This window comes from Corvus kubaryi, unplaced genomic scaffold (assembly GCF_017639235.1).
Source record: "Corvus kubaryi isolate FWS band 111438036 unplaced genomic scaffold, C.kubaryi_AGA036_p1.0 127, whole genome shotgun sequence".
Classification (NCBI taxonomy): Eukaryota; Metazoa; Chordata; class Aves; order Passeriformes; family Corvidae; genus Corvus; species Corvus kubaryi.
The window spans coordinates 455,706-480,822 of NW_024580662.1; the positions used below are offsets into that span (position 1 = coordinate 455,706).

The following is a 25,117-nucleotide window of genomic DNA, read 5'->3' on the forward strand; positions in this document are numbered from 1 at the left end:
TGAAGTGTCCATGTGTGTCGGGGTGTGTGCACACACAGGTACAGCATTGCTGTGAGATGTCAGTGTGTTTGCACACACAGGTACAGCATCGCTGTGAGGTGTTGGTGTGTTTGCACACACAGGTACAGCATCGCTGCGAGGTGTTGGTGTGTTTGCACACACAGGTACAGCATCGCTGCGAGGTGTTGGTGTGTTTGCACACACAGGTACAGCATCGCTGCGAGCTGTCAGTGTGTGTTGCATCCATGTACACACACACCACTGCAAGGGGGTTGTGAGTGCAGGCCCGTGTGTGTGCACGAGCACATCGCTCCAAGGTGTCGGGGGTGTGTTTGCACACTCACAGGCGTCACTGAAATGCGTTTGGGTGTGCACACAGGGGTGCAGCGTCACCGTGACGTGGCTCTGGTTGTGTCCTTGTGTGTGCGTGCCCAGCGTCAGTGCAAGGGGTGTTGTGTGTGTTTGTGTGTGTGTTCGCACACACGGGCACATCCCAGCAGGTGTTGGTGTGTGACCTCACCACGAGGAGTGTGTGCGTGTCCGTGCGTGCACACACAGGTGGGTGTCACTGCCGGCGTGTCCCGGCCCCGCTGCAGTGGGGTGTGTGTCCCTGTGTGTGTCCGTGTGTCTCTGTGTATTCACACCCCTCCGTGCTGTCCATGTGCCCACTCCCCGTGTCCCTGCACCGGCTGTCGTCCCAGTTCACCGAGTCCCCGGGGTCCCAGTGCGGTGTTCCCGCCCCAGCACCCACCTGTGGCCGTGGGGATCAATGGCAGCACTGGGTGCCCCAAGGGGACCCCACAAGGTGCCAGCCACCCACCTGCTCCTACCGCCCCCTGCTCCTACCTCCCACTGTCCCCTCAGTTTGGGGGACACCCGTGACACCCCGGCAAGGCCTCACACTTGGGGCTGAGCAGACAGGGCACAGCTGGGGCAGGGGGTGCTCAGTGGGGAGCTGGGACCCCGCTCTGGCCACTGCCAGGACACGTCCCTGCCTGTCCCCCAACACCCCAAACCATCTGATGAGGAGCCACCTTCGAGCTCTTTGGGATGAGAATCCTTGAAGGATGAATTTTGGAGCATAATGAGGGCCTCCCAGGAGCACGGGGAGAAGCTGGAGGATCTCCCTGCCCAGGCAGGGACACTGGTCATGGAGAAGCTTAGACTGATGGGCCAAAATCCCCCAAAACTCCCCCAAAACACCTTGAAGACATCACTGATGTGACACCATCCAGGCAGGGATGTCCCCCAGCACTGGGGGTCGGTACCATGACCCAATATGGGTTTTTCTCCCCAAACCCAAAGTTCACAGCCCATTTCTCCTGCCGGGATCCTCCAGCACGAATCCCTCTGGCAGCCACACAGAGAAGGAAGAGGTACCAACATCCTGGCCTGGCTTCCCGCTGTCCCCCAGTCCCAATTTCCTGCTCCTTCTTTTACATCAGCCTGGTTCCAGCTCCACATCAGGTGGCATCAAAAAGCCACAAACTGCCCCAAAAAGGAGCAGAGCCCTGAGTGCAGCAGGAGGTGGGATGGAGTCAATGGACTCAGGCTGTGCCTCAGTTTCCCTGCAGCCTCTCCCAGCCACTACACAGGGATCTTCCCCCACATCCCAGGGGTTCATTCTGAGCCAGAAATCCCCAAACCTCCCGCTTCCATCCTCCTCTGCACCGAACAGGGCTGAACACTGCAGCAATTCCGTCAAGATTTGGGATTTTTTGGGGGTGAAGCGTGGCACAGCTCCAGCACCCACCCCTGGGCCCCAGGATGGGGGCACAGACCCACCCTAAGACCATGGGATGGGGCACAATCCCACCCCGTGGTCCCGGGATGGAGGTGCAGCCCCGGGACCCTGGGATGGGGACAGTCTCCAGCCCCCCACGGATCCTCAGAGGTGCTCCCGACTGGATGCTGTGGCACCGTGGGGATGCCCCCGACTGCAGTGCCCACCTGGTGGCACCCCAAGCTCAGGCACACCCAAGGAATGTGTTTTTAGGGCAGAATGCCGCGGTTTCGGCTGTGGCGGCAGCAAGGGCAGGGTGGGTGCTGCGAGCGGGTGACTGGAATTGGAGGAAAGATTTGGGGTCTGTTGGGGAGGCCGGACCCTTCTGGGGAGGCTGGGAGGGCGCTCCATGCTGGCAGGAGAGGGAGGTGGGATCCCCACAGGGCTTCTGTGGGTGCTGGAGGGGGAAGCGCAGCCGGACTCATCCCTGCTCCCCCCACAGAGATCCGGGAAGCCTTCAAGGTGTTCGACCGGGATGGCAACGGGTTCATCTCCAAGCAGGAGCTGGGCACGGCCATGCGCTCCCTGGGGTACATGCCCAACGAGGTGGAGCTGGAGGTCATCATCCAGCGCCTCGACATGGACGGTAGGAGCCCGGGACGCCGGGATGGGGACAGGGACGGGACCCCCCGTGGAGAGAAAGAGCCGATTCTCCCGTATTTCCACCCCGCATGCTGGACACGACACGGGATGTGGGACGAGCCTGACCCAGGCTCTGCCTCCTGCTGGAGCCTTCTGCTCATCCACCATCATCATCATTGCCACTGCAGCTTTGTTTGGGCAGATTTAAGGATCCTGGATGCTTGTGGGATCGTTAAACCTGCCGGGACCGTGCTGCCGGGGCTGGATCCCGCACCCAGGGGTGGATCCCGCACCCTGGCGTGGATCCCGCACCCTGGCTCGTGTCCTCAGCACCCATCACCCTCCAGCACTCGCTGCCACCCTGACCCTGTCCTCACCTCTCCCGCGCCCATCGGGACCTGAAAGAGCTCCTTAATTTATTGCTTTTCCTTTTTTCCCCCATTTAAAAGCCTTTCCGGCAGCGCTGCCAAGGCGCCGCTCCCCTCATTACTCATCGTTAGTGCTGCCCTGACAGCCCCACGCCAGCGTCCCCCAGTGCCAGGGGACACGGCCAGGACAGCCACCAAGCACCCCCAGGGTCACAGCCACCACCGGGGTCCCGGCTGGAATTGGGGTCCCGGCTGGAACTGGGGGTCCAACTGTTGCTCACAGTCCTGGAGCTCACTTCCCCAGCCAGTACTGGTGGCTCCAGGTGACACTGAGTGTCCCCAGGTCACATTGGAAGGAGGCCCAAAAGGCTTTGGGGGTCCCCAGCCAACATGGGGGGTCCCTAGATGGCACTGAGAGCCCCCATCCAGCACTGGGGACCCCAGCCAGTGTTTGGCATCCCAGCTGGTGTTGGGGACCCCACGTTTTGCTGGAGGTCCCCATGCAGTGTTGGTTTTGGGGGTTCTCAGCCAACACTTGTGGTCCCCAACTAGCCCTGGGAGGCCTCCAGATGGCATTGAGGTCCCAGCTGGAATTGGGGGCCCAGCTCATGCTCGGGGTCCTGGGTGGTGTTGGGTTTCCCCAGCTAGCACTGGGGTCCCAGATCCCATTGTGGGGGGATTAGGTGGTGTTAGGGTGTCCCCAGCCCACACTGGGTGTCCCCAGTTGGCGCTGGGGTCCTGGGGACCCCGTCCGGTGTCGGGCGTCCCGGCCAAAGCTGGAAGTTCCCTGACTTTGCTGGAGGTTCCCAGCTGGTCTTCAGGTCTCCAACTGGTTTTGGGGTTCTGTGACCACCCATGGGGCCTCTTCTGGGAGGGGCAGTGTCCCACGTGCCCTGTGCCCAGGCAGGGGGTGACACCCACCCCTGTGTCCCACAGGTGATGGGCAGGTGGACTTCGAGGAGTTTGTGACATTACTGGGGCCCAAGCTCTCCACCTCGGGCATCCCGGAGAAGTTCCACGGCACCGACTTCGACACCGTCTTCTGGAAGGTAGGGACACCCCCAGCCCCATGGGAACACAGGGACACCTCCAGCCCCCATGGGAGTGTAGGGACACCCCCAGGCCCACAGGAACACGGGGACACCCCCAGCCCCACGGGAACACAGGGACACCCCCAGCCCTACGGGAACATAGGGACACCCCCAGCCCCTATGGGAGTGTAGGGACACCCCCAGTCCCCTCCCGGGGATGGTGCCCGAAAACCTGCACCAAGAGCAGCGGGGACAGCTCAGGGTTGGGGCCAAGGTTGGGGTTGGGGTCAGGGTTACGATCAGGGTAAAGGCTGCAGTTGGGGTTAGGCTGGGTGAAAGTCAGGCTCTGGGTCAAGGACGAGATTAGGGTTGGTTTAAGAGTTGGGATTAGCATAGTTTAAGATTAGGGTTAGGGTCAAGTTTAGGGACAAACTCAGGTTCAGGCTGCAGTTTAGGGTTAGTATAAGCCTTACAGTCAGAGTCAGCACTGGTTTAAGGGTCAGGGTTAGGGCTAGGTTTAGGATCAGGGTTAGGGTTGGAGTCAGGGTTAGGATGAGGGTTGGGATCAGGTTTAATGTTGGGGCCAGGGTCAGGATTTTGGTCAGGGTCAGGGCCAGTGTCAGGATGAGGGTCAGGAACAGGTTCACGTCAGGATTGGGGTCAAGGTCCAGTCTGGGGTCAGGGTCAGGATCGGGATCAGGGTCAGGGCCGGGGTGCACCCCTCTGAGCTCCTCTGCCCCTGGCACAAACAGGCCACATTTGATGCCAGCCCCCACTGGGTGCCCCTTGCTCTGCTGGGGGTCACCAGGACACCAGGCCTTTCCAGACAACTCTAGGGAGATCCTCCCAAAACGCCCAAGGGTGCCGGGACACCTCGGAAGCCGCTGTGCCCCCAGCCGTGGGGTCACCCCGATGCCCGGTGCCCGCAGTGTGACATGCAGAAGCTGACGGTGGACGAGCTGAAGCGGCTGCTGTACGACACCTTCTGCGAGCACCTGTCCATGAAGGACATCGAGAACATCATCATGACGGAGGAGGAGAGCCACATGGGCACGGCCGAGGAGTGCCCCGTCGATGTGGAGAGTGAGTGCCGGGCACCGGGAATGCCAACCCCCCCGCGGGGATGCCAAACGCCACGGGGATGGCACCAGCTATCCGTGCCACGGGGAGGGTATATCTGGGACTGGGGTAACGCGGTGTTTGTCCCACCCCCAGCCTGCTCCAGCCAGCAGATCCGCCAGACCTGCGTGCGGAAGAGCCTCATCTGCGCCTTCGCCATCGCCTTCATCATCAGCGTGATGCTCATCGCCGCCAACCAGGTGCTGCGCAGCGGGATGAAGTAACGGGGTTCCCCCGCCGCGGGGACGCCGCAGCGACAGCGAGGAGGAGACACCTATAAATATCTATAAATATCTCGATGTGCATCCATCTGTGGCCCAGAGACGTGACCCGCCCCCGGGAGGGCGGCAGCCGAGGGGACGGAGCCGCGCCGGGGCCCCGCCGTGCCGGGCGCTGCCGTCGCTGCTGTGCGCAGAGCGCGGAGACTTCGGTACCGACACCGACACACCGACCCCCCCTCGCCAGCCAAAAACCGCCCCGTGAGTGCATGTGACGTGCATGGAGCCCCGTGAGCCCCTCCCGCGGCGGATCCCGTCGGATTCTCCGATCTAGCGTTAGAGCTCATATTTAGGATAAACCAAATCATCCCCTAAGCAATACACGCGCCTGAGATGGTTCCTAGAGCCGGGAGCGTTTGCATGGACTTGGCTGCCAAGGGCTGGATTCCAACCCCCCACCCAAAGCCCCTCCCCGTCCCCTCGCCCCGGCCCCGTGCCGTGCCTCGGTTTCCCCACCTGCCCGGTGCGGGGACATTCCTGACCTCCTGCTTGATGCACTTTGAGCCGACCCCCCTTGGGAAGAGCCGGAGCGACCCCGAGGCCAGGGAGCCCCGCACGCCCCGGAACCCCCCAGCCTGTATGTAGCACCCACCTGGGCACGGACTGGTTCGGATTTGGGGCCGTTTCTCATCCTTTGGAGTTTTTTGGGGGTTTTGGGGTGGTGGGGTGGTTTTTTTGTTGTTTTTTTTTGGTTTTTTTTTTTTTCTGTTCTTCCTGGTTGGTTGTTTCCGATCTGAAATAAAACTGGGATTTCTGAAGTGAGGGCTCCTGGAGATGCTGGGGTGGAGGGTGATGGGGTAGGGCCCTGGGAGCACCCGTGGCTGCTGCTGAGGCCTCCTGGCACGGCAGGTGGGCACTGGTTTGGGGGGCTGTGATCCCCAGAATCCCGGGGGCTGGAGCATCCCTAAACTTTGGGGCAGTGGGATCTGGCTCCTCCCCAGCAACTCCCATGCCCCCACCCCACTCCAGCTGTGAATCCTGCTATAGGTCCTGCCCTATCCCATGGACCCAAGTGGTTTTATCCCCCTCTCCATGTCTCATGCCCTGATATTTTATGTTGGGTTTGATGGATGTTTCACGCCCCTTTGCCTCGACAGGGAGGATGCTCAGCCCAACCCCCCTCCCAGAAGTGCTTCCACCTGGATTAACAGTAATTCCAGCAGGATCTGTCTGGGACGCTCAGAGAGGCTCCACGGGGTCACCATTCCTGGGCTGGGCTGGGGATCCTGCCCCAAGGCTGGTGGGAGGGAAGCACCCTGTTACTCCTGATTTACACCACCGCGGCCTGGCCCCAGTGTGACCCCCCCATGCTAAAGGGACATCGGGAATCTCACGGCCTCACGTCCGTGTGTGCTGTGGAAGCCCATTCCCACCTAATGGATCGCCCTCCCCGAGCCCCCAGCGATGCATTTTTAATGGCAAAGAGATTAAAGGGATAAATAAAACCAGGGGAAGTGCTTGGGGCTGGCAGAGAATCGGGCAAAGCTGCTGCTGCTCCCCCATTATGGGGCACTTCCCACAGGGAACGGGGCTGGAGGAGCCCATCCCAGGACATCGGGGCTGGGACATCTCCACTTTCACCTCCCCACAGAAACCACTTTTCCTTGCACTGGCATGGGAATTCCCACCCTGCAGCACCACGGGGGGGACACCCCATTTTTGGGATGGCAGGAGGAATTGGCAGCATTTGATTGATTGGGGTCTGGGGGAGGCTTTTTTTTTTTTTGATCTTCTCTAATTTATCAAGCAAATTGAAGCGAACGTCCAAATGAGAAATGGAAATGGGAAGTGCTCCACGGCAATGAAATCATTCCGGCTGCCTCGCAAAGTGCGGGAGGCTCCGCATCCGTAATGAAATTTCATCCATCTCCCCGCAGAAAGTTTGGATTTTTTATGGACTGGCATTTCCAAAGGAGCCACGTGGCCTTGGAGACATGTGTGTATATATATATATATATATATATATATATATATATATTTTTTTTTTTTTTTTAACCAGGTCTATTATAGACACTGTGAATAAACATAAGAGAAGCAAAAAAAAAAAAAGCCTCCCCCACAAAAAAACCACCAAAAAAAAACCGAGGACAATTTAATTTGCCAGAAAATACAATAACGTAGAAGAAAGAAATAGATAAAAGGAATAATGCCATCCCCCAAGCTCAGCGTTTCAAAGCTGCTCAATTAATTTTAATGGGAATCGAGAGAACGGATTTCTTCGGGCAGGCTTGGAATGGCAGCTCCCGATCCCGGAGCAGGCGGGCAGCAGGAGAGGGGTCCCAGGCGCGTCCCTGCGCTGCCGCAGCGGGGACGGATCGCTGCGGCTGCTGCAACAGCGATGCTCCGGGATAATTCGATTAAGGGATCGCCAGGAAAGGGAAAAACAAAGGGAATGTGCCGGGAGGTGGGGGCTGCCGTGGGCGAGGCGGGGCGGGGAGGGAGCAGGACCCAGCGCGGGGTCTCTGGACACGGGGACAACGGAGCAAAGGTGGCAGCAAACCCAGCGGGGGCTGCAGGGCTGCAATTCCACAGCTCTGGGAAGTTTTTGGGATAGGAAGAAGTTGGTAATGGTTGTTTCTCTCTCTTGTGCCGCAAGAAGTGTGGGATGGGCTCAGCTTCATCCCTGTCTCGGTCCTCTTTCCATCCCTGTCCCTGTCGCAATCTGTCTCCACCCCCAACCCCATCTCCAGTCCCACTCCCATCCTTATTTCCATTCCTCTCTGTCCCTTTCCCCTCTTCTCATCCCCACCGCTGTCCCATCCTCATCTCTGTCCCCATCTCTGTCCCATCCTCATCCCTGACCACTCCCAATCCTTATTCCCATTTTATTTCCTTGCCCCTCTCCCCTCCCCAATCCCCATCCTTGACCCTACCTCTACCCCTATTCCAATCCTTTTTTCCTTCCCTCTCTGTCCCGTCCTCACCCCAGTCCACATCCTGTCCCCATTCCCACTCCTATTCCCGTCCCCCCTCTCCCAGCAAGAGCTGCCAGAGGACACGGGCAGAGCCCAGCAGGGCTGCGCTTGGCAGGGGCCCAGCAGCCGCTCATTTCCCTAAAAGCTTCCCGATAAATTACTCCTGCTCTTGCTCCAGCAAAGGCACTTTGGCTCGTGCTTCACTATTGGGCAGCAGCTCCTCACCCCCACCCTGGGGACAGTGAGTCCATCCCTTGGGATCCAGGTACCAGCCTTCCCTGTGGGAAGGAGCCTGAGCCCCATCCTGCTCTGGTGTCCTCCTCCCACAGCCTTTTTCCACGGATGAGCCCACACTGGCTGTGTCCCACCCCGGTGATCCATGGCATTGTCACACCTCCTGCCACCCGCTGTAACACAGCCCCCACAAAGCCTGCAATTCCCAGCCTCCTCCATCCCCCGGGAGTTACACAGCTCCATGAATCCACGACAACCTGCGGGTGATGCTTGGCTCAGCCCGTCGGCCACACATCCCACAGGTTTTGTGGGGAAACCCCGATTTTAATGAATCCCCCTTGCCAGCCTCTCACCTCCTCCTGGACAGGGCTGGAGCTCAGCAGGGAATGATCCCGCTCTTTCCTTTCAGGCTGTATCAGGAATTTCTGCTTCCAGAGCAGCTCAACTCCTTGGGAGCAAGGAAGAGCCTGGAAAGGCTGCAGCTGTTGTGTTTTACACTGAAATTTTCATTTACAGTCGGGTTCCAGAGCTTGCCCAGAGAACTCTACCTAATTTAAGCTGGATCTGGGGAGCCCCGAAGTTTGGGAGTGTTGGGTAAAACAATTCCTCCTGGATCAGCTGGAAAACCCACCAGGACTGGAGCACACAGAGCAGGGACAGGCCTGGGGGCTGATGAAAGCACAGCTCCAATCAACACGAGGATTTTGATGTTGATTGGGAAAAATATCCATGGAAGAGATGGGAGTGGGAATTCCTTGATCTGTCAGCGCCAGTGGCCTCGGAAGGTGTCTGGGAGCGTGTCCTGGCTGCCATCAGCAGAGCAGCCACTGTCCCTCCCCGGTCAGTGGAGCCCCTCAGCATTCCCCAGGGCTCTTCCCCTGTGCCAGGCTGGGGCACAGGGATGCACATCCAAGCTTGGAGAGAGCAGGCACAGCTCCCACTCCAGAGCATCCCACAGCCCCTGGGGGTTCCCCACTTCCCACCTTCTTGGGGGCAGGGTTTCCCTTGCTCCAGGGACTCCCAGCCATTCCCAAAGAGGAGCCACCTGTCCTGCATGTGGAAGTGAGGATGGGACCCGGGCTGATCCTACATCCTCCGAGCCCAAGCCCTGTGCTCCTGCTCTCCAGCAAGCCCAGGGCTCTCACCTGGAAGGATAAAACAATTCTTCAGTTGGACCTCGAGCTCCTCCAGGCTCCAGCCAAGACTGTTTCCAGGCTGCTGTCCCATCCAGTCCCTGCTCCTGTCAGAGCTGGGTCCCAGGATGGGGCTGACGGTCCCGTGACAATTTGCTATCACATCCCGAGGTGGGAGTGATCCAGGCGGGATTTGGCTGCAGGTAGCTGGCTCCTGCCTGTGCTCTTCACAAATCTGGACCCACCACCTCCCTGCCCAGCCAAACCTGGAATGCTCTGGCAGTGGGATCCCTCCTGGACAAGCCCGCTGCTGGAGAGCTGCCTCCCGGGATGCTGCTGGACAGAATCCCCCCTTGTCCCTGGAGCTGCAGCACCCACCTCCCTTCCTGAGACAGCCAAGGGCTCACCCCACCCCTTCCCAGCAAGGAGAGATGACTCAAACTCTCACTGTGGAGAAACCTTGGGATATTTTCCCTCCTTGCCCCTCGCCTCCAGCACAGCAGGAGCAGGGCTGAGGGAAGCTCCCCAGGCTCTCCATTGGGAGCTCCAGCACCCGGACCCAGGCAGGGTCACACCCTGAACTGATCAGGAACAAACACGGCACAAACACCCGAGGAAATTAAAGCCTGGATCCTTCTGCAGCCTGGATCACAAAGCCCAGCACGGAGCTGGACTGAGAGCAGCCAGCAGCGACCTGAGGGGATGGATCCTACCCTGGGAAATGGGGAATGTCTGCTCCAGGTGACAACAGACAGCCCCTGCGAGGGGCTGGAGCTCTGCTGAGCAGGGATCCCGGTTCCAGAGGCAGGGAGAGAGCCACGGGAGTGGCTCAGCCCACGGGAGGCTGCCAGGGGAGCAGGAACACGACACACACAGGCTGCAATGGGCGGGGGGAGGGTTTATTGATATCAAAGTGAGTATAAATAATCCTGCTCCTTCCCGGAGCAGAGGCAGCCAGCCAGCCCCAGCCAGGCTCTGGGGTGCCACTGCCTCAGCCCCACTGCAGGTTGGGGGGCACCGGCCACCCCCCGGGCGGGGGGGCCTGCAGGGACGGGGGCAGCTCCTGCACTGGTGGCCAGCCCGGAGGGTACTGGAAAGGCACTGGTTTCTCAGGAAGAGCACTGCGAGGGAAGATGGAAAGGGATGAGGTGAGAAGCAGCGTCTCAGTCTGACACCAAGGCCATGCTGGGCTTCCCTGTGCCCCCCCCCAGTAGCCCCCAAAGAGAAGGGGCTGGCAGAGGAGGGTTTTGGTTATCACCAAATGGGTTCATTCACCCCCTCATCCCAAATCCAGCACCAGAACAGTTGTGTGACCATTCCCAGCCTATTCAAGCAGTGCTTCCTAACACAGCGTGTGCCGGTGAAAACTCAGGTGGGAACACTGAGGTGAGAGGCTCTGGGGTGGGGGAGCAGCACAGCCCCCCGAGAGGGGCTCAGCAGGGCTGGTCCCAGCCCCTCCATGCCCACTCCTCACACAGCTGAGCTGGGAGAAGAACAAACAAAATGAGCAGATGTTTCTTTCCGAGCAGCCCGGATCCCGAGCCAGCTGTGCACTTCCCGAAGGACAAGGACCCCTCGGAAACAGAGGAGCTGCCAAACCAGCGGGGTGTGCTCACCAGAGGACCCTTCAGCAGAGGGAAGAGGCTTCTCCCCCGCCCCACAGCCTGGGAATCACTCTGTCCCTGCCCCTCTCCCTCAGCTTTACTGGTCGAGGCCACTGCAAACACCACACTGGGATGAAGGAGTGCAGGAGCAAGAAGCATCTCTCTCTTGCCTCCAGCTTGACCGGGGCACGTTTAAATTCATGGCAAACGTACCTTTTCCATTAATTCCCAAGTGCAGGAAGCTCATTTGTTCTCTCACACAAGCCCTGACAGCAGCCTTGCAGCTTCTCAGGCCTCTACCTCCGATCCTGATGAATCTTTTTAATTGTTATGCCAGAAGAAACCTAATCAAACTCCTTTACATAACCCCGGGGAGAAGCAGCACCCTCCTCTCCCTGCGGGGCCATGGCCCAGAGCCAACTACAGGAGTAGTTTTCCAGGAGCATTTTCCAGGCAACTAACACAGAGCAAAGTCACTTGGTTTAAGGTTTATCCCCTCAGTGGGGATTCTCCAGAGCCCAGGGTGAGGCAGGACCATGAGGACACACACCAGCCCCTCCAGGCAGGGATATTTGGTGTCATTCCCTCAGCACTGTGGCTCAGGCACACGGTGGATACGGAGCAGAGGGAATGCTGCAAGGTGGAGCAGCAGAGCCATCACCTAATGAGCTGTTCCCTGAGCAGCAGGACTAATCAATAGGGAGGATGCTGCCTGGGTACTCAATTCCCTGGGGTCTCATGAGTTACAAGTGCCCTATCAAAGGTTTACCTACAGCTGGAGCGTTCCCTATGGCTGTCCCACACGGATTCTCCAGTGGCCAGCAAGGTCAAGAATATTTCCTTTCTGAAGGTGTTCATGGGATCCCTCTCCTCTACCCACTTCCACACTCATGGAACTTGTGGCATCTCAGAAGCTTTGAGGCCTTGGACCCTGTTCTGATGGAAATCCACACTGCACGTTTCCTTTGGAAATTGGTAAAAATCAATCCCATGAAATGAGGGGCTGGAGGGCACAAGGGGAAAACAGAGATGATCAGGAGAGGCGTTGGCAAGGCTGGAGAGAGGAAGGGAAGTTCCAACAGTTGGTGTTTAGTTCCTGTAGCAGATGGTTTCTGAGGCTGCAGGGACAGGGAGGCTGGAAAAAGAGCAACAACCCTGGAAATTTGTTTTGTGCATCAGGGACCAAGTTCTGAAGGTCTGAACATTCCTCTGGGTATGACCAAGTAGTTCTGAAGGTCTAGAAATTCCTCTGGGAATAGTGATGGCTGTCTTCTGTTAAGAGCTGATCTACCCCAAGTTCCAGGGATTTACAGGCAGGATAAACAAAATGGGGCAAGTGATGTGTAGGGGACAGGAATGTGGGCACCTCTGCAAGGCCAAGGGCAGCCAAGCCGAGGGACGGAACAATCCCAGAGCAACAAGCTCAGACAAGCACTAGAAGGAAGATCCTGCCCAGTCCAAACACAGAGAGGACGGGAACAAACAGAGAAAGAACAGAAGAGAGATTTGGCACCTGCCCAAATGTCATCCCATTAAGTCTGCGGCACAGTCAGGTGAGCGAGGAAACAGCCAGCACCCGAATCCGAACGGATACTGTGAGGAGGAGCCAGCTCCACCCTCCCTGGCAGGCAGGGGATGGGGGAGCTGTCAACAGATGAAAGCAGGCTCCTGCCGCTGAGCCCCGGGCGTTAATGAGGCAGCACAGCACCGGCTCTGTCCTCGCAGGTGTGTCTGCGCACTCCGCAGAGAGCAAGGGGCACCCCTCTGCTTGCGCCCCAAGTGTGTCCCCTGTGCACACATCCCTGACAGGGGCAGCCAGGGCTGGATCTACACACGTGCCCCTCACGAGTGCTGGCTGGGTGTTGGCACCTCTGACCCCCTGCACCCTCCGCTATCCCAGCCCTCCTGTGGGATCCCCCTCTGCTGGGATCCCCTGCATGATCCCCAGTCCCCAGTACCTGTTACTCTGAGCTGCACTCAGCCTCTGGGCTCTCTTGTCCAGCCAGTCCTCGATGGTGCCAGGAGGGATATCTGCTCCCTCCCTCTGCAGCTCCTTCAGCCTTTTCTCTCCTGCTTGAGAGAGAGATTGAGATCAGAGAGGGCTGGATCAGAGGGAGGGCCATGAGAGACAGAGCCACCAGGCCCTTGTCCTTTCACTCCATTAAACCTGCTGCTCATTACCCTGCACAGTTTACAGGGTGGAGAGAGTGTGCACCTCCTCCTCCTCCTCCTCCTCTGCCCTCCTGCCATCTGATGCTTGGAGCCATCCCTGGTGACAGCTCCAGCCAGGCAGAGCAGGGGACAGGAGCTAAGCCAGCACGGTGGCAGTTTGGGCACTGAGGGGAGTCTGACACCTCTCCCCCGGGACTGATCACCCTCATCCTCGCCTGGAACAGCCTTGGCTGGCCCTAAGCCGTTTCCAGAGCCGTGTCCCTCCAACTGGCAGCAGTGACTGTGCCACCCCTGCCCTGCTAGGTGGGAGTGACAGGGACAGTGTTGGGATCGATGCAGCCTTGGCAGCTCGGGAGAGTCTCGGGAGGTTCCAGGTGCGTGTTCCAGCCGGCAGACGGATCCCGGAGCTGCTGTCAGGGCTGGTTAAGGAGCTCGCTGCCTGATGTGTCCCCAATCCCTGCACAGCCCAGGCAGAGCTGTCACCAGCCCAGGGGCACAACCAGGGCAGAGAGAACCAGGAGACAAGTTCCTGCATTTAGAACCATGGAATGGCTTGGTTGGAAGGGACCTCAGAGCCCATCCAGTGCCACCCCTGCCATGGGCAGGTCCCACTGTCCCAGGCTGCTCCAAGCCCCAATGTCCAGCCTGGCCTTGGACACTGCCAGGGATCCAGGGGCAGCCCCAGCTTCTCTGGGCACCCTGTGCCAGGGCCTCCCCACCCTCAGAGGGAAGAATTTTTTCCATACATCACAGAATTACAGAATCAATTAGGTTCTGGAGAGATCATTGAGTCCAACCTATATCTAACCTCTTTCAGTTTGAACCCATTACTCCTTGTTCTATTTCTCATGCAAGTTAGGAATGAGGAAGGAAACCAGCAGGAAACTTCTGCTGTTTACTGAATCAAGATTTCAACCCCTCCAGTCACTCTGGAAGGGCTGTGTGGGGCAGGTGCCCACAGGCACCCCCCGGGGAGAAGGCACAGAGCCAGCATGGCTGCCCAGTTAGCAAAGCTCCCCAGTTGCCCCCAGCTGCAGGGAGGGAGCTGGTGGTGAACAGGTCTAGCAGGAGTCCTGACACAGCCACACTCCTGCCAGCACATCAGGGATGAGGACAAGCCCCCAGTGATCCCATCTCCAGCCTACTGGAAACTTCCCACCTAACAGAACAGGGAACTCAGAAAACCAAACACCAGTGATGATAAAAAGGAAGCAGAGGCAGCTGCATGTCATTCCCTCTGCCCCACTCATCCATCCCTCCGGGGGATCCCTGATCCCATTCAGGGATCAAGGTGCCTGCAGCCATGCCCTGCAGGAGCCTGCTTCACACCCACCCATATGTCACACGTTTAAGGAAAATATTATACCTTTGCAGACAGGGTGTTAAATTAATAGTGCTTGGGCAGAGTGAAGGATCACTTCATCCTACTGGTGGCAACCAATTATTCATCTGCCTGTTGAATACTAATTGGGATGGCAGGGATGTGCTACACAATGAGCAGCCAGATGGATAATTTGTCACCCAGCCTTTTCAGCCGCTGCTGCTGCTGCTGGGTGGGGTGATGATGTGCCCAGTGCCACCACAGCCAGCCCACTGTGGTCCTGATGTCTGGGTCCTGCTCTGAATCCGTCGATAAGGTCAGAGAAAGGAATGTTCCAGTCTCCCACAGTTGTTCCCAAGGATCTAAGCCCCAGCAGAGCTACCTGGGGTGAACCCGACCAACAGGCCAGGTGGGGGAATGGGGAAGCAAGAAGCTCAGCCTGGAGAGCTGGGCACTGCTCACACTCAGGGTTAGACTCACCTGGCAACCTTGAGCATCTTATTTCCCTTTGTTCCACGTTTTTCCACCTCCTGAGCACATCCCACCTCGGCAAGGGTACAAGCAGTGGCTGTGAGAGGCTTCAATGAGGCAGGGAAGAAAATCACAGAGAAAAACCTCTCCCACCTCTCTGTACCACTGCAATTTCCTCTTCTTCCAACTCCCAGCCCCAACAGAGAACAGAGCATAAACAGCTGAAGCTTCTCTGTTCAGAGCAGGGAGCCCCAAGGTACCACACCAGGGATGGGGCAGCCACAACTCAAGGTCCCATCCAGAAAAGTTCACTGGATGCCATGGGACCACTCCAGGCTCACCCTGCCCCAAATGAGGCCTCAGGTATCCACATCAGAAAGACATCCAGCTGTCTCCCTGTTCTCACAGCTCCAGGAGCTGCTGCTCCGGAGCATTCCAACCCTCAGGCTCAGAAATACGGTAGCAGGGACGGGCAACTCTCGAGCTCTGCCCACCTTGCTGATGTCCATGTCCCTCTGGAGCACACACATCCCATCCAGGGATCACCGAATGCACCCTGAGATTGGAAATACTCCCTGAATGCCAACAGATATTCCAAGAAGCAGCTCTGAAAGGCCTTTACCAGCCCCTGCTCCCCACAGGTGGCCGTGCAGCCGGACAGGTGTGAAGGTACTTCCTCCTCCTCCTCCTCACTGTGGTGTTTGCTTCAAAGTCTAATTACAGCCCATTAAAAGAGCATCTGTAGTCATGAAATGCCTCTGATGATGCCAGAGTGGGGTCCACATTTATCTTCTCTCCCCAGGCAACTTTTCCCATGGGTTTTCTTCTTGAAAAAGGCATTGCTGTATGAGAGATGGAACCCCCAGTACGGGCAGGTCACCCAGCAAGGAGATGCACAGGAGATCCTTCAGCTCCATCCAGCAAAGAGACGCACAGGGAATCACTCAGCTGCCTCCCTGGTGGATGATGTGGAACCCCAACTCCTCCAGAGCACAAGAACAGCACCAGGGCGTGGCTGAGTTGAGGCTGAGGAGCCCCTGCAAGAGGAGCAGCCGAACAAGCAACCGCCCTGCAGCCGAGTGCCAGCGTTCCTCCCGCTCCCCGCCCAGTTAAACCAGTTGACTCCAGCCACTCCAGCGGGGTCCCTCAGATCCTTTCAACCTCATGGCCATCCTGCAAACACTCACCCAGCTGTGCCCTCCCCTCACAGCCCTGGCTGGCTGGAGGCACCAGAGCCCAGCCAGGTCGATCCCACCCGCACCGGGGACACGGATTAGAGGGGAGCCAATAACTCCGAGCAAGGAGATGGCAATTTGACAGTGACTTTTCCTGACATGACTGTACTTAAAATGACAGCCTGGAAGTGTCTGGCTGATGAATGATGCAGCAGATGCAGAAGGCTAATGCTTTGATGGGGGAACAGCTGGGAATATGAGCTTGCTCCCTGCTGAAGGTGTAAACTGTTGCTTCTTGATGAGGATATTCTACAGGGTGCAGAGATGCTGACGCCTAAGTAGGCCAGGCTCCAAGCTGTTCTAGAACAGGGAATCATCCAGAATTTTTCCTACTTAACCCACAAAACTCACACAAACGACAGGGTGGACTCCCAGCATTAAAAAGGCCAAATGTTAAGGATAATGTCACGTTTCCTTTGGCTGTGATAAAAATGCTTCGGTATCAAGGTGAGTTCACTGACACGGAGCTACCAACACCAAACACTCACAGGGACTCAGGGACAGGTTCAATATTTACATGATAAAAAAGTGCCATCACGGTTCAGCTGGGTTAAAAAAAAGTCAGACAAGGCTTTGCCTGCACCACAGCAGAGGAAAGGGGGTTAAGCAGCACAGTGGGCCCACCAGAAGAGCGTCCCCCACCAGCCTGGCCACCCCCAGCATGGTCAGCCCAGGCTTGGGAAGGCTCTGGAGCTTCCAGCCTCTCAGCTCATCTCAAATCTCTGACCACCCCTGGCTCCAAACCTGTCAGAATCTCACACTGGGTCAGTGAGAGACAGCCTGATCCAGATTGCTCCAACCCCGCTGGCTGCGGCTTGGGATGGCTCTCACGGCACAGAAACCCTGAGACTGAGTGGGAATGCACGTGGGACATTACTGATGGAGGATCCATCAGTGTGAATTGCACACCCTGCCACACGTGAGCTTGTCCTCAACTCTGCCCTTAGCCCCAGCACCTGAGACACACGGGTGCTTTGGCAGCTGAAGGGGTGCTGAAATGTCCCTGTGACTCATCAGACAGCATCTGATCCTTCCATCCAGTCTGTTACCTCTCCTCCACCAAATCCCTCTGATCAGAGTCTGTGTGATGCCCAAAGCCACACCAGCAGAGAGGTGAGCAGGACTGAATTCTCCCAGCAAGCACCCCCTGTCCCCCAGCCATCGCTCCTTCAGGGTTAATCGGTAAATGAAATGTTTGACTCCAGAACACAAATGCAAGGTTTCCCAGTAATCTCCCTGGAATTGGCTCTCAGCAGCCAATCCTGCACTTACACCGACCCGTTTGACACAAGTCAATACTCAGTAACAAGTGTAATTGGCAAGGAAAGCTGCCCGAGCGCAGAGGAGCTGCCAGCCTTCCCTGCTCCGCTCCAGAGAGCTCCCACTTCCCCTGCAGGAACAGCCAGCGCCTGCAAATGCTACAGGTTCCTGTGTCTGTCACTCTGTGCCACCCTCGGGAGCCCAGCAGAGGGGGGTCAGGGAGAGGCTCTGGCTGCAAGGTGACTCTGGGAAGGGCTGGAGCGCTCCCTGCCCGCCCTGGTTTTATCGACCGCCAGTGGCGCTCAGAGATTGATTCAGAGTCACCTCGGGGGCTCACACACTGACTCAGCATGGCCTGGAATAGCTCTGTGCTGCCTGCCTGCCTCCCCCTGGCTCCCCTGAGCTCTTCCTCCCCAAATGGGATCCCTCTGAGGGCCAGGAGAAGCTCTAACCCACGCACTCTCCCCCATCTCACATCCCACACTTCCAACACTTCAGCCTGGCTTTGCCAGACTCTTGGCAAAACAACAGCTGGCTCCAGCGAGGATGTGGGCATGAGAGCTGCTCCAAGCTGGGCTGCACTGGGACACCAGCTCGGGGAAGGGATCCTTCTCTACTCCACACTGTGAGGCCACATCTGGGTGCTGTGCCCAGTGCTGGGCTCCCCAGTACAGACACAATGGGCATAAACCAAAGTAAAGGAATTTCCATTAGGAATTTCTATTTAAATATTTAAAAATATATACATTTTTATTATGAACCTAGTCAAACAGTGGATCAGGTCACCCACAGAGTTTCCAGCCTTGAGATATTCAAAATACAACTGAGCATCCTGCTTAAGTTCACCCTGCTTTCAGCATGGTTGGGATCAGATGATCTCCAGTGGAGATTTCAACCGCTCCACAAGTTCTCACCAACACCTTACTCAAACTCCCTGGAAGTGTCCAAGGCCAGGCTGGATGGGGCTTGGACCAACCTGGTCTAGTGGAAGGTGTCCCTGCCCATGGCAGGGGTGGAATGAGCTGAGCTTTAAGATTCCTTCCCACCCAGCCCAGTCTGTGATTCTGCGATTTTCCTTAACCACTAAAGTAACAACTCCTATGGAGAAAACACAGCTACCACCTCTTTTCCCTAAAAGAAAAGTAGTTCCAAGAATGGAAGTCCCAGAATGAGAAAAAGTTCAAAAGTGCTCTGCAGACTCCCAGCAGGGAGCAGCTGCCATCCACCCTCTGCCCACTCTTCACTTCCATCCAAAGCCACCCAAGCAGAGGCTGTTTCTGGATCCAGGACCCCTTTCACAGCCCGACAGCAGGACAGCTCTTCCCACCAGCTCTTCCCACGGGTGGAAGCAGCAGCTCCCTGGTAATAGCAGCAAGGTGGGGGGAAATCAAATCCATAAATTTAAGGGGATGTGATGTACCAGTGCCCTCTGCTGCTGACAGTTTTTATTCCCTGACTGAACAAAACCCCGAGGGCTCACGAAGCCCACTCCAAACTCTTGCTGCCAAGTGGTAACAGCACTGCTCAGCTCCAGGTTTGTGTCTGTGCCAGCAGCTCGAGAGCAGGCAGCATATGACAAACTGCAGCACTTCAAGGCTCACACAGCACTGGGGAGCAGGAGGGAGGGATCCACGCTTGGCTAGCTCTGTGCAGGCAGCAGGGGATCACAGCCTGCACGACCCCCCCCCCCCCCGCAGGACCCCCCTGCAGCAACTCTCCCTTCAAGGAGATCCCTGGACATTGCCTTGTTGGAGGACTCACCTTGAACCTGGGCACTCAGCTTCTCCAGGTCCTGCTCTGTCATGTGGGAAAATCTGCAGTTGGACCCAAAATCACACTGTCCTGGAATGAAATGGTGAGATTTGAAAATTCTATTTCAATTTCAAAATCCTCTAGATTAGATATTAGGAAATATTTCTTCACAGAAAGGGTTGTAAAGCATTGGAATGGGCTGCCCAGGGAAGTGGTGCAGTCACCATCCCTGCAAATGTTCAAAAAAATGTGTGAATGTGGCACCTGGGGACATTGTTTAAAAGTAAACATGGTGGTGCTGTATTGACATTCGGACTTGGTGATCTTAAAGGCCTTTTCCAACTTTAATGATTCTGGGAAAAGCCACAGAGTTCCATGAGAACCACCCACACGAGGTCCCTGTGCAGGCAAACCCAGGCTCCATCACACCTGGATGCCAGACACAGGCCCAAACCCCTCCCTCCAGCCTTGGGCTGGCTCTGGAAGGAGCTGCTGGAGCCAGGCCCTTATCTCCACCTCAGAACTGCTCACCTGTTTGCAGAAACTTCCGACAAGGTTTCTTGGTCTGCTCCTCCTGCAGGATAGCAGCAGCATCTGGGGAGACAAGGGATGAACCCAGGTAAAGATCCTGGGCACAGCAATGTCCCATCGTGTCTGGGACCAGAAGGAAGCAGAGGGACACCCAAGCAATGGTTTCACAGCCAGTTTAACCCATTCCCACCACACTCCTCAGGCTGGCACTAACACACCTGGAGCTGTGTGGTGAGACAGCTCAGAGCCACACACAAGGATTTCACCTCTGAGACTGCTTGAGGCAGCAGCATCAAGTGCTCAATTTGCAGGCACACAGAGTGTATAAACCATCAGTGCTGATTTATCTTCTATTCCCACTCCCCCCCCTCATCCATCACCTCCCCAGTCCCAGAAAGGGAGCGGCAGACAGCTGGGAGCACCCACCTCGGAATGAGTCGTACCAGAGTCTCTTAGCCCGGAGATGCTGCACTCCATTGAGGTGTTTCTTCCTGTTGTGCAGGTTGTCCTGGAAGGATCTGTCACAGTAGTCACAGAAGTACCTTTTCCCCATCTCTCTCCTGGCAAAACAGCATCAGCATGTCCTGGAATCACCAGGCAGCTCCTCGGCGCCCAGCCATGGGAATGGAGGATCCAGGATTTACAGCGCCTGCTTCCAAAGGAGGAGAACTCAAATCACTTGGGGTTGGCAGACAGAGAAAGAGGTGAGACCCAACAGTTTATATCCTTGTCCATCACAGACTGCTGGGGCAGGATCTGCTGCCTGTACATGGGAGAAAAGGCTTGGATCTGCATTTATCTCTGTCACCCAAAGCAACAACAGCTCTGCTGGAAGGATTCTCCTTCCCTGAGTTCAGACCACATGAAACAGAGAGCCAAAGGCTCCAGACAAGGTGCAGCACAAACCATCCAAGGTGCAAACAGGAGGAGCTGGAGGTGCTGGGGACCTTTGACCACAACCTCCACGAGCTGACACAAAAGAGGAAGGAAACTCCCTGGTGTCCATCTCTGCAAGGTGAGGAAGAAACTCAGCAAAGCAATTTATTTTACCCTCAAACATAAAACCAAAGCTTACCTCACCTGTCCTGCAGGTGGGAAGCTGCACTACAAGCACTACAGGACATATTTCCTACAACCCACTGAGCCACCTGTTTTTTCCTGTACATCATGGATTGCTCTCCTCATCCTCCCCAGCCTCTGGCACCAAGGTTGAGCACAGCACTAAGATCACAACAGAATTTGGGAGCTCCCACCTGGGCTGGCCCTGGAGCCACTGGCAGTGCAGGTGAGATGAGCCTTATCCTCCAGGCACCTGCCCCCATTGGATGTCCCTGCTGGAGGTACAACAGACACCCTGAAGGAGCTGCAAGCTCTCTCCCGAGGGATATAAAAGCACCTGATGAGTGGCAAAGATGGATGGACTGGGAGATAAACTCCAAAAGCAATTCTCCAGGTTCTGACACTTTGACAGCCGAATGCATTTTAAAAATGGCATGGAGACTGGCACGAGAAATAAAGATTTTATAAATAAAACGGGTCTGGAATCAATCACAGCCTCCTGGCCAATTCCTCTGGCTCAGTAGGAAGAGCAGAGCACCAGGCAATCCCTCAGAGCCCGGCGTGCCCAGCTCAGGCAGAGCTGCCAAGCCTCCTGCGAGACATCCATCCCAGCACGAGCACCAGCACCACGCTGCCTCCCCTCCCCTGCTCACCAGAACTGCTGCTTCGAAATCAAACCCCTGGAAATCCCCGAGCCCCCACACCACGAGTTAAAGCAAAGCTGCATTCGATGGGAAGACCTTCTGTGATTTTTAAAATTGGATTGAAAACCTCCACACCGAAGGTAAAATGTTCAGATGGTCCAAGTGAACTGGAAATTTCGTGTTGAGGTTCTTTCCTTGGGGGGTGAGGATTGGCCATGCCCCAGCTGCGTGTGCTGGGACCCCAAACCCTCCACGCCCTGGGCTGATCCCAACTCAGCTCTGCAGGGCTTGAGGTCTGAAATCATCCTCCTCCAGCCCAAGAATCCAAACCCAAGTGTTGCTTAATGAGCACGGAGCCATAAATTCCCTCAGTCTTTACATCCCTGAGTTTTGGAGCCAGATTTGCAGCGCTGTGGTGGGGCTGCTGCAATTCAGAGGGAACATGTCCGGCCCACTGGCAGGGGCTGCTTTTAAATACTGAAAAATCCCTGTTCCACATGTTATTCCATAGTCTCCCAAAGTTCCTGGTGACACAAAAAGCTCCCTGTCTCAGCTGCTGGCTCCTGCACTCCATCTCTGCAGAAGAGAATGCTGCAAACAGGGAAAACAAATGAGATTCTGCAGTGGTCCCACACAAGTTTTCAGAGATCTCCCAGGGAATTCTGCCTGCGGAAGCCCAGCAGCAGCCAGCCTTTGAAATCGTATTTCAAACTTTCTCTTTCATCACCCCGACAGCAATAATTGCAGAAGCTCCTTCCCCCTCCTCCCCCAACACGCAGGGCAGAAAGCTCCTGCAGATTCCAGACAGCCAGATCCCACATCCCACGGCTGCCTGCTCCCAAATTCTCCAAGCAATTGCCATTGCAGGGGACGGACGGAATGTAAAAAGCAATTAGAGGAGTATCAGATTCTCCCTGAGACTTCCCCCTTCAGTGATTATACCCAACACTTATTCCCAAGGATTCCACTGCACGGATACCTTGCTGGGTTCTGCCAACTCTCTGCAGCACCAGCACTTCCCAGCGCTCTGCGAGTCCGGAGGAATAAAAAGCTGCTTCTGAGCAGCACCAACCTATTTCCATCTCCCCAAACGGCTCCAGCAATAAACAAAGAGCATTATTCAGCTGAAAACGGAGATGGTTCCTAATTAAATCCATCTTAGTCATTATGAAATAAAGTAAATGTAGCTGTTCTATAAAGAACTGCCTCAGCTTGGCCGTTTCCTCTCAGCATCTCCAGCCCCTGATTTGCAACTGAATCAGGGCGCTCAGACCTGGACCCACCGCAGCCATAAACGCTTCCAGCCAGGCTTTGTGCCAGCTTAAAAGTCTTCCTGAATAAATGCAAATACAAAAAAAATCCATCCAGGGCTCTGTGTTGTATGAAAGTGTAACAGAAATGCTGTGCTGTGCCTCCTGGAGCCCTGCTGGGTGAGCAATGCCCTGTTGTGAGGCACCTCCAAGGTGTGTCCCTCAGCCTTGGGACAGCTCCAGCCGAGATCTCATGTGCACCATCCTACATTTTCCCTTCTCCAGCTGCTGCCAGAACACTCCACGCTGCTCTGAATCAGCTGCAGATTTTATCTGGGACTCTCCGGGGTGTTTCACCGGGCAGAGGGAGGAAGGTGACCCCGGAAGGGGCACAGACTCCTTTGTCCGAGGGGAGCTGCTGCTCTCCACACCGAACCCCGAAGGTGCTGCTGGGCCGTGACCTCAATTTCCTGCTTTCTCACAGCCCGGGCTCGGGGCCATTCCAGCCACTGTGGATATCCAGGCAGATGTGAATTAATTAAATCCAAGTGTCAGGCTTATGATACTCAGCTGCCAATTTAAACGGGCTCAGATCTGTGGGGAGACTTGGAATGGCAGCAGAGTGTGCCAGCACCTTCCTGATGACAGAGGAACAGATCCTGCTTTCCATCACACCCAGAGGAAATCATGGAATCATGAAGTGGTTTGGGTTGGAAGGGACATTAAAGCCCATCCAGTGCCACCCCTGCCATGGCAGGGACACCTCCCACTGACCCAGGCTGCTCCAAGCCCCAGTGTCCAGCCCGGCCTTGGACACTGCCAGGGATCCAGGGACAGCCACAGCTTCTCTGGGCACCCTGTGCCAGGGCCTGCCCACCCTCCCAGGGAACAATTCCTGCCCAAAATCCCATCCAGTCCTGCCCTCTGGCACTGGGAAGCCATTCCCTGGGTCCTGTCATAGACTCATGGAATGGTGTGGGTTGGAAGGGGCCTTAAAGATCTCATTCCAACCCCTGCCACAGGCAAGGGACACCTTCCACTGGAAATCCAGAGCTAAGTTTGGGATTAACACCAACCTGACCATACACAAACCATCCTGGTGGCAGCAATTAATGGGCGATTGGGGGAATTTGTCTTAGATAATCCAGAGTAGTTACATTTGAAAAATAACAATTGAGTTTTTCTGAGCTCTGCTCTGTGGTGACCAGTGACAGAACCCAAGGGAGCGGCTGGAGCTGTGTCAGTGCAGGCTCAGGCTGGAGAGCAGGGAAAGGTTCTTCCCCCAGAGGCTGCTGGGCACTGCCCAGGCTCCCCAGGGAATGGGCACGGCCCCGAGGCTGCCAGAGCTCCAGGAGCGTTTGGACAGCGCTGCCAGGGATGCCCAGGGTGGGGTTGTTGGGGTGTCTGGGCAGGGCCAGGAGCTGGATCAATGATCCTGGTGGGTCCTTTCCCACTCGGGATATTCTGGGGTTCCAAAGGGATAACACTACCCACAGAAATGTGCCAGGCACCTTCCAGAAAGAGCAGACATCTTGCCCTAACCCAGAAAAATTCCATGGATCCCCACAGTCACCATATGAGGGAGCAAACATAAATAAACCAGGAGAAATGACTCTGCAGCCAGACCTTGTGCTACTTCTGAGTGGGTGAGACAAACAAAACAACAGAGCAGCGTCACTTGAGGGTCTGCTCTGGAATTTCATGTAGATATTCGTTTAACAACAGCCCTGTGGGCAAACAGCTTCAGTGTTAGGATTCCCCTGGCCCACCCCGATCTGTTCTGCCTTCCGAAATCCAAATTTACCTCTCTCCCACCCGTGCTGGAGTCACCCCGGGGCTGCTCTGCCCTCACTGATGTTAAAAAGAGAGAAACACAAAGAGAGGGCAGCAAATGGGAACGTTCCCACTTTTGCTTTGCCACATGGGGCCAGGTCCCACTCTTCCCGAGGCCTCTGGAGCAGCTGTCAGACGGTCCTTTGGCTCTGGCACAGGGTGCCCAGAGCGGCTGGGGCTGCCCCTGGATCCCTGGCAGTGCCCAAGGCCAGGTTGGACACTGGGGCTTGGAGCAGCCTGGGACAGTGGGAGGTGTCCCTGCCATGGCAGGGGTGGAACTGGGAGGAGCTTCAAGGTCCCTCCCCACCCAAACCATTCCATGATTTATGAGCCCCACACCCCTCTCCTACTCCCCCCACACTGACACCAACCACCCCTTGCAACCCCAAGCTGCAGAAAACACCCCAAATCCCCTCCCACGCCCCCGCCGGGAGTGAGCTGAGAGCAGTGACCGCAGCCCCTTTCCAGTCCCTGTCACCCTTGCCCGGACACCCCGGCAGGGCAGGGCAGGGCAGGGCAGGGCAGGGCAGGGCAGGGCAGGG

At 56.6% G+C, this 25,117-nt stretch overlaps 2 protein-coding genes across 4 annotated transcripts in view; one reads left to right on the forward strand and one right to left on the reverse strand.

The window, feature by feature from the left end:
• CABP7 (calcium binding protein 7) overlaps positions 1-5,920 on the forward strand; it is an 8,566-nt gene extending 2,646 nt beyond the window's left edge. The window contains exons 2-5 of the mRNA XM_042023311.1: positions 2,226-2,369; positions 3,670-3,782; positions 4,694-4,847; positions 4,980-5,920. Of these exons, the coding sequence (XP_041879245.1) occupies positions 2,226-2,369; positions 3,670-3,782; positions 4,694-4,847; positions 4,980-5,107 (539 nt within the window). The 3' untranslated portion in view covers positions 5,108-5,920. The remainder of the gene's footprint in view (positions 1-2,225; positions 2,370-3,669; positions 3,783-4,693; positions 4,848-4,979) is intronic.
• Positions 5,921-10,321: 4,401 nt separating this feature from the next.
• Positions 10,322-25,117, reverse strand: part of ZMAT5 (zinc finger matrin-type 5) — a 15,142-nt gene continuing 346 nt past the window's right edge. For 2 of the 3 annotated variants that reach the window (XM_042023338.1, XM_042023327.1), the window contains exons 2-6: positions 20,216-20,438; positions 19,790-19,852; positions 19,268-19,348; positions 13,006-13,117; positions 10,322-10,564 (exon numbers count right to left, since the gene is read on the reverse strand). In XM_042023338.1, the coding sequence (XP_041879272.1) occupies positions 10,435-10,564; positions 13,006-13,117; positions 19,268-19,348; positions 19,790-19,852; positions 20,216-20,342 (513 nt within the window). In that variant the 5' untranslated portion in view covers positions 20,343-20,438 and the 3' untranslated portion in view covers positions 10,322-10,434. Of the gene's footprint in view, positions 10,565-13,005; positions 13,118-19,267; positions 19,349-19,789; positions 19,853-20,215; positions 20,442-25,117 lie in introns of all 3 variants that reach the window. The other variant, XM_042023348.1, reaches the window with a different exon arrangement.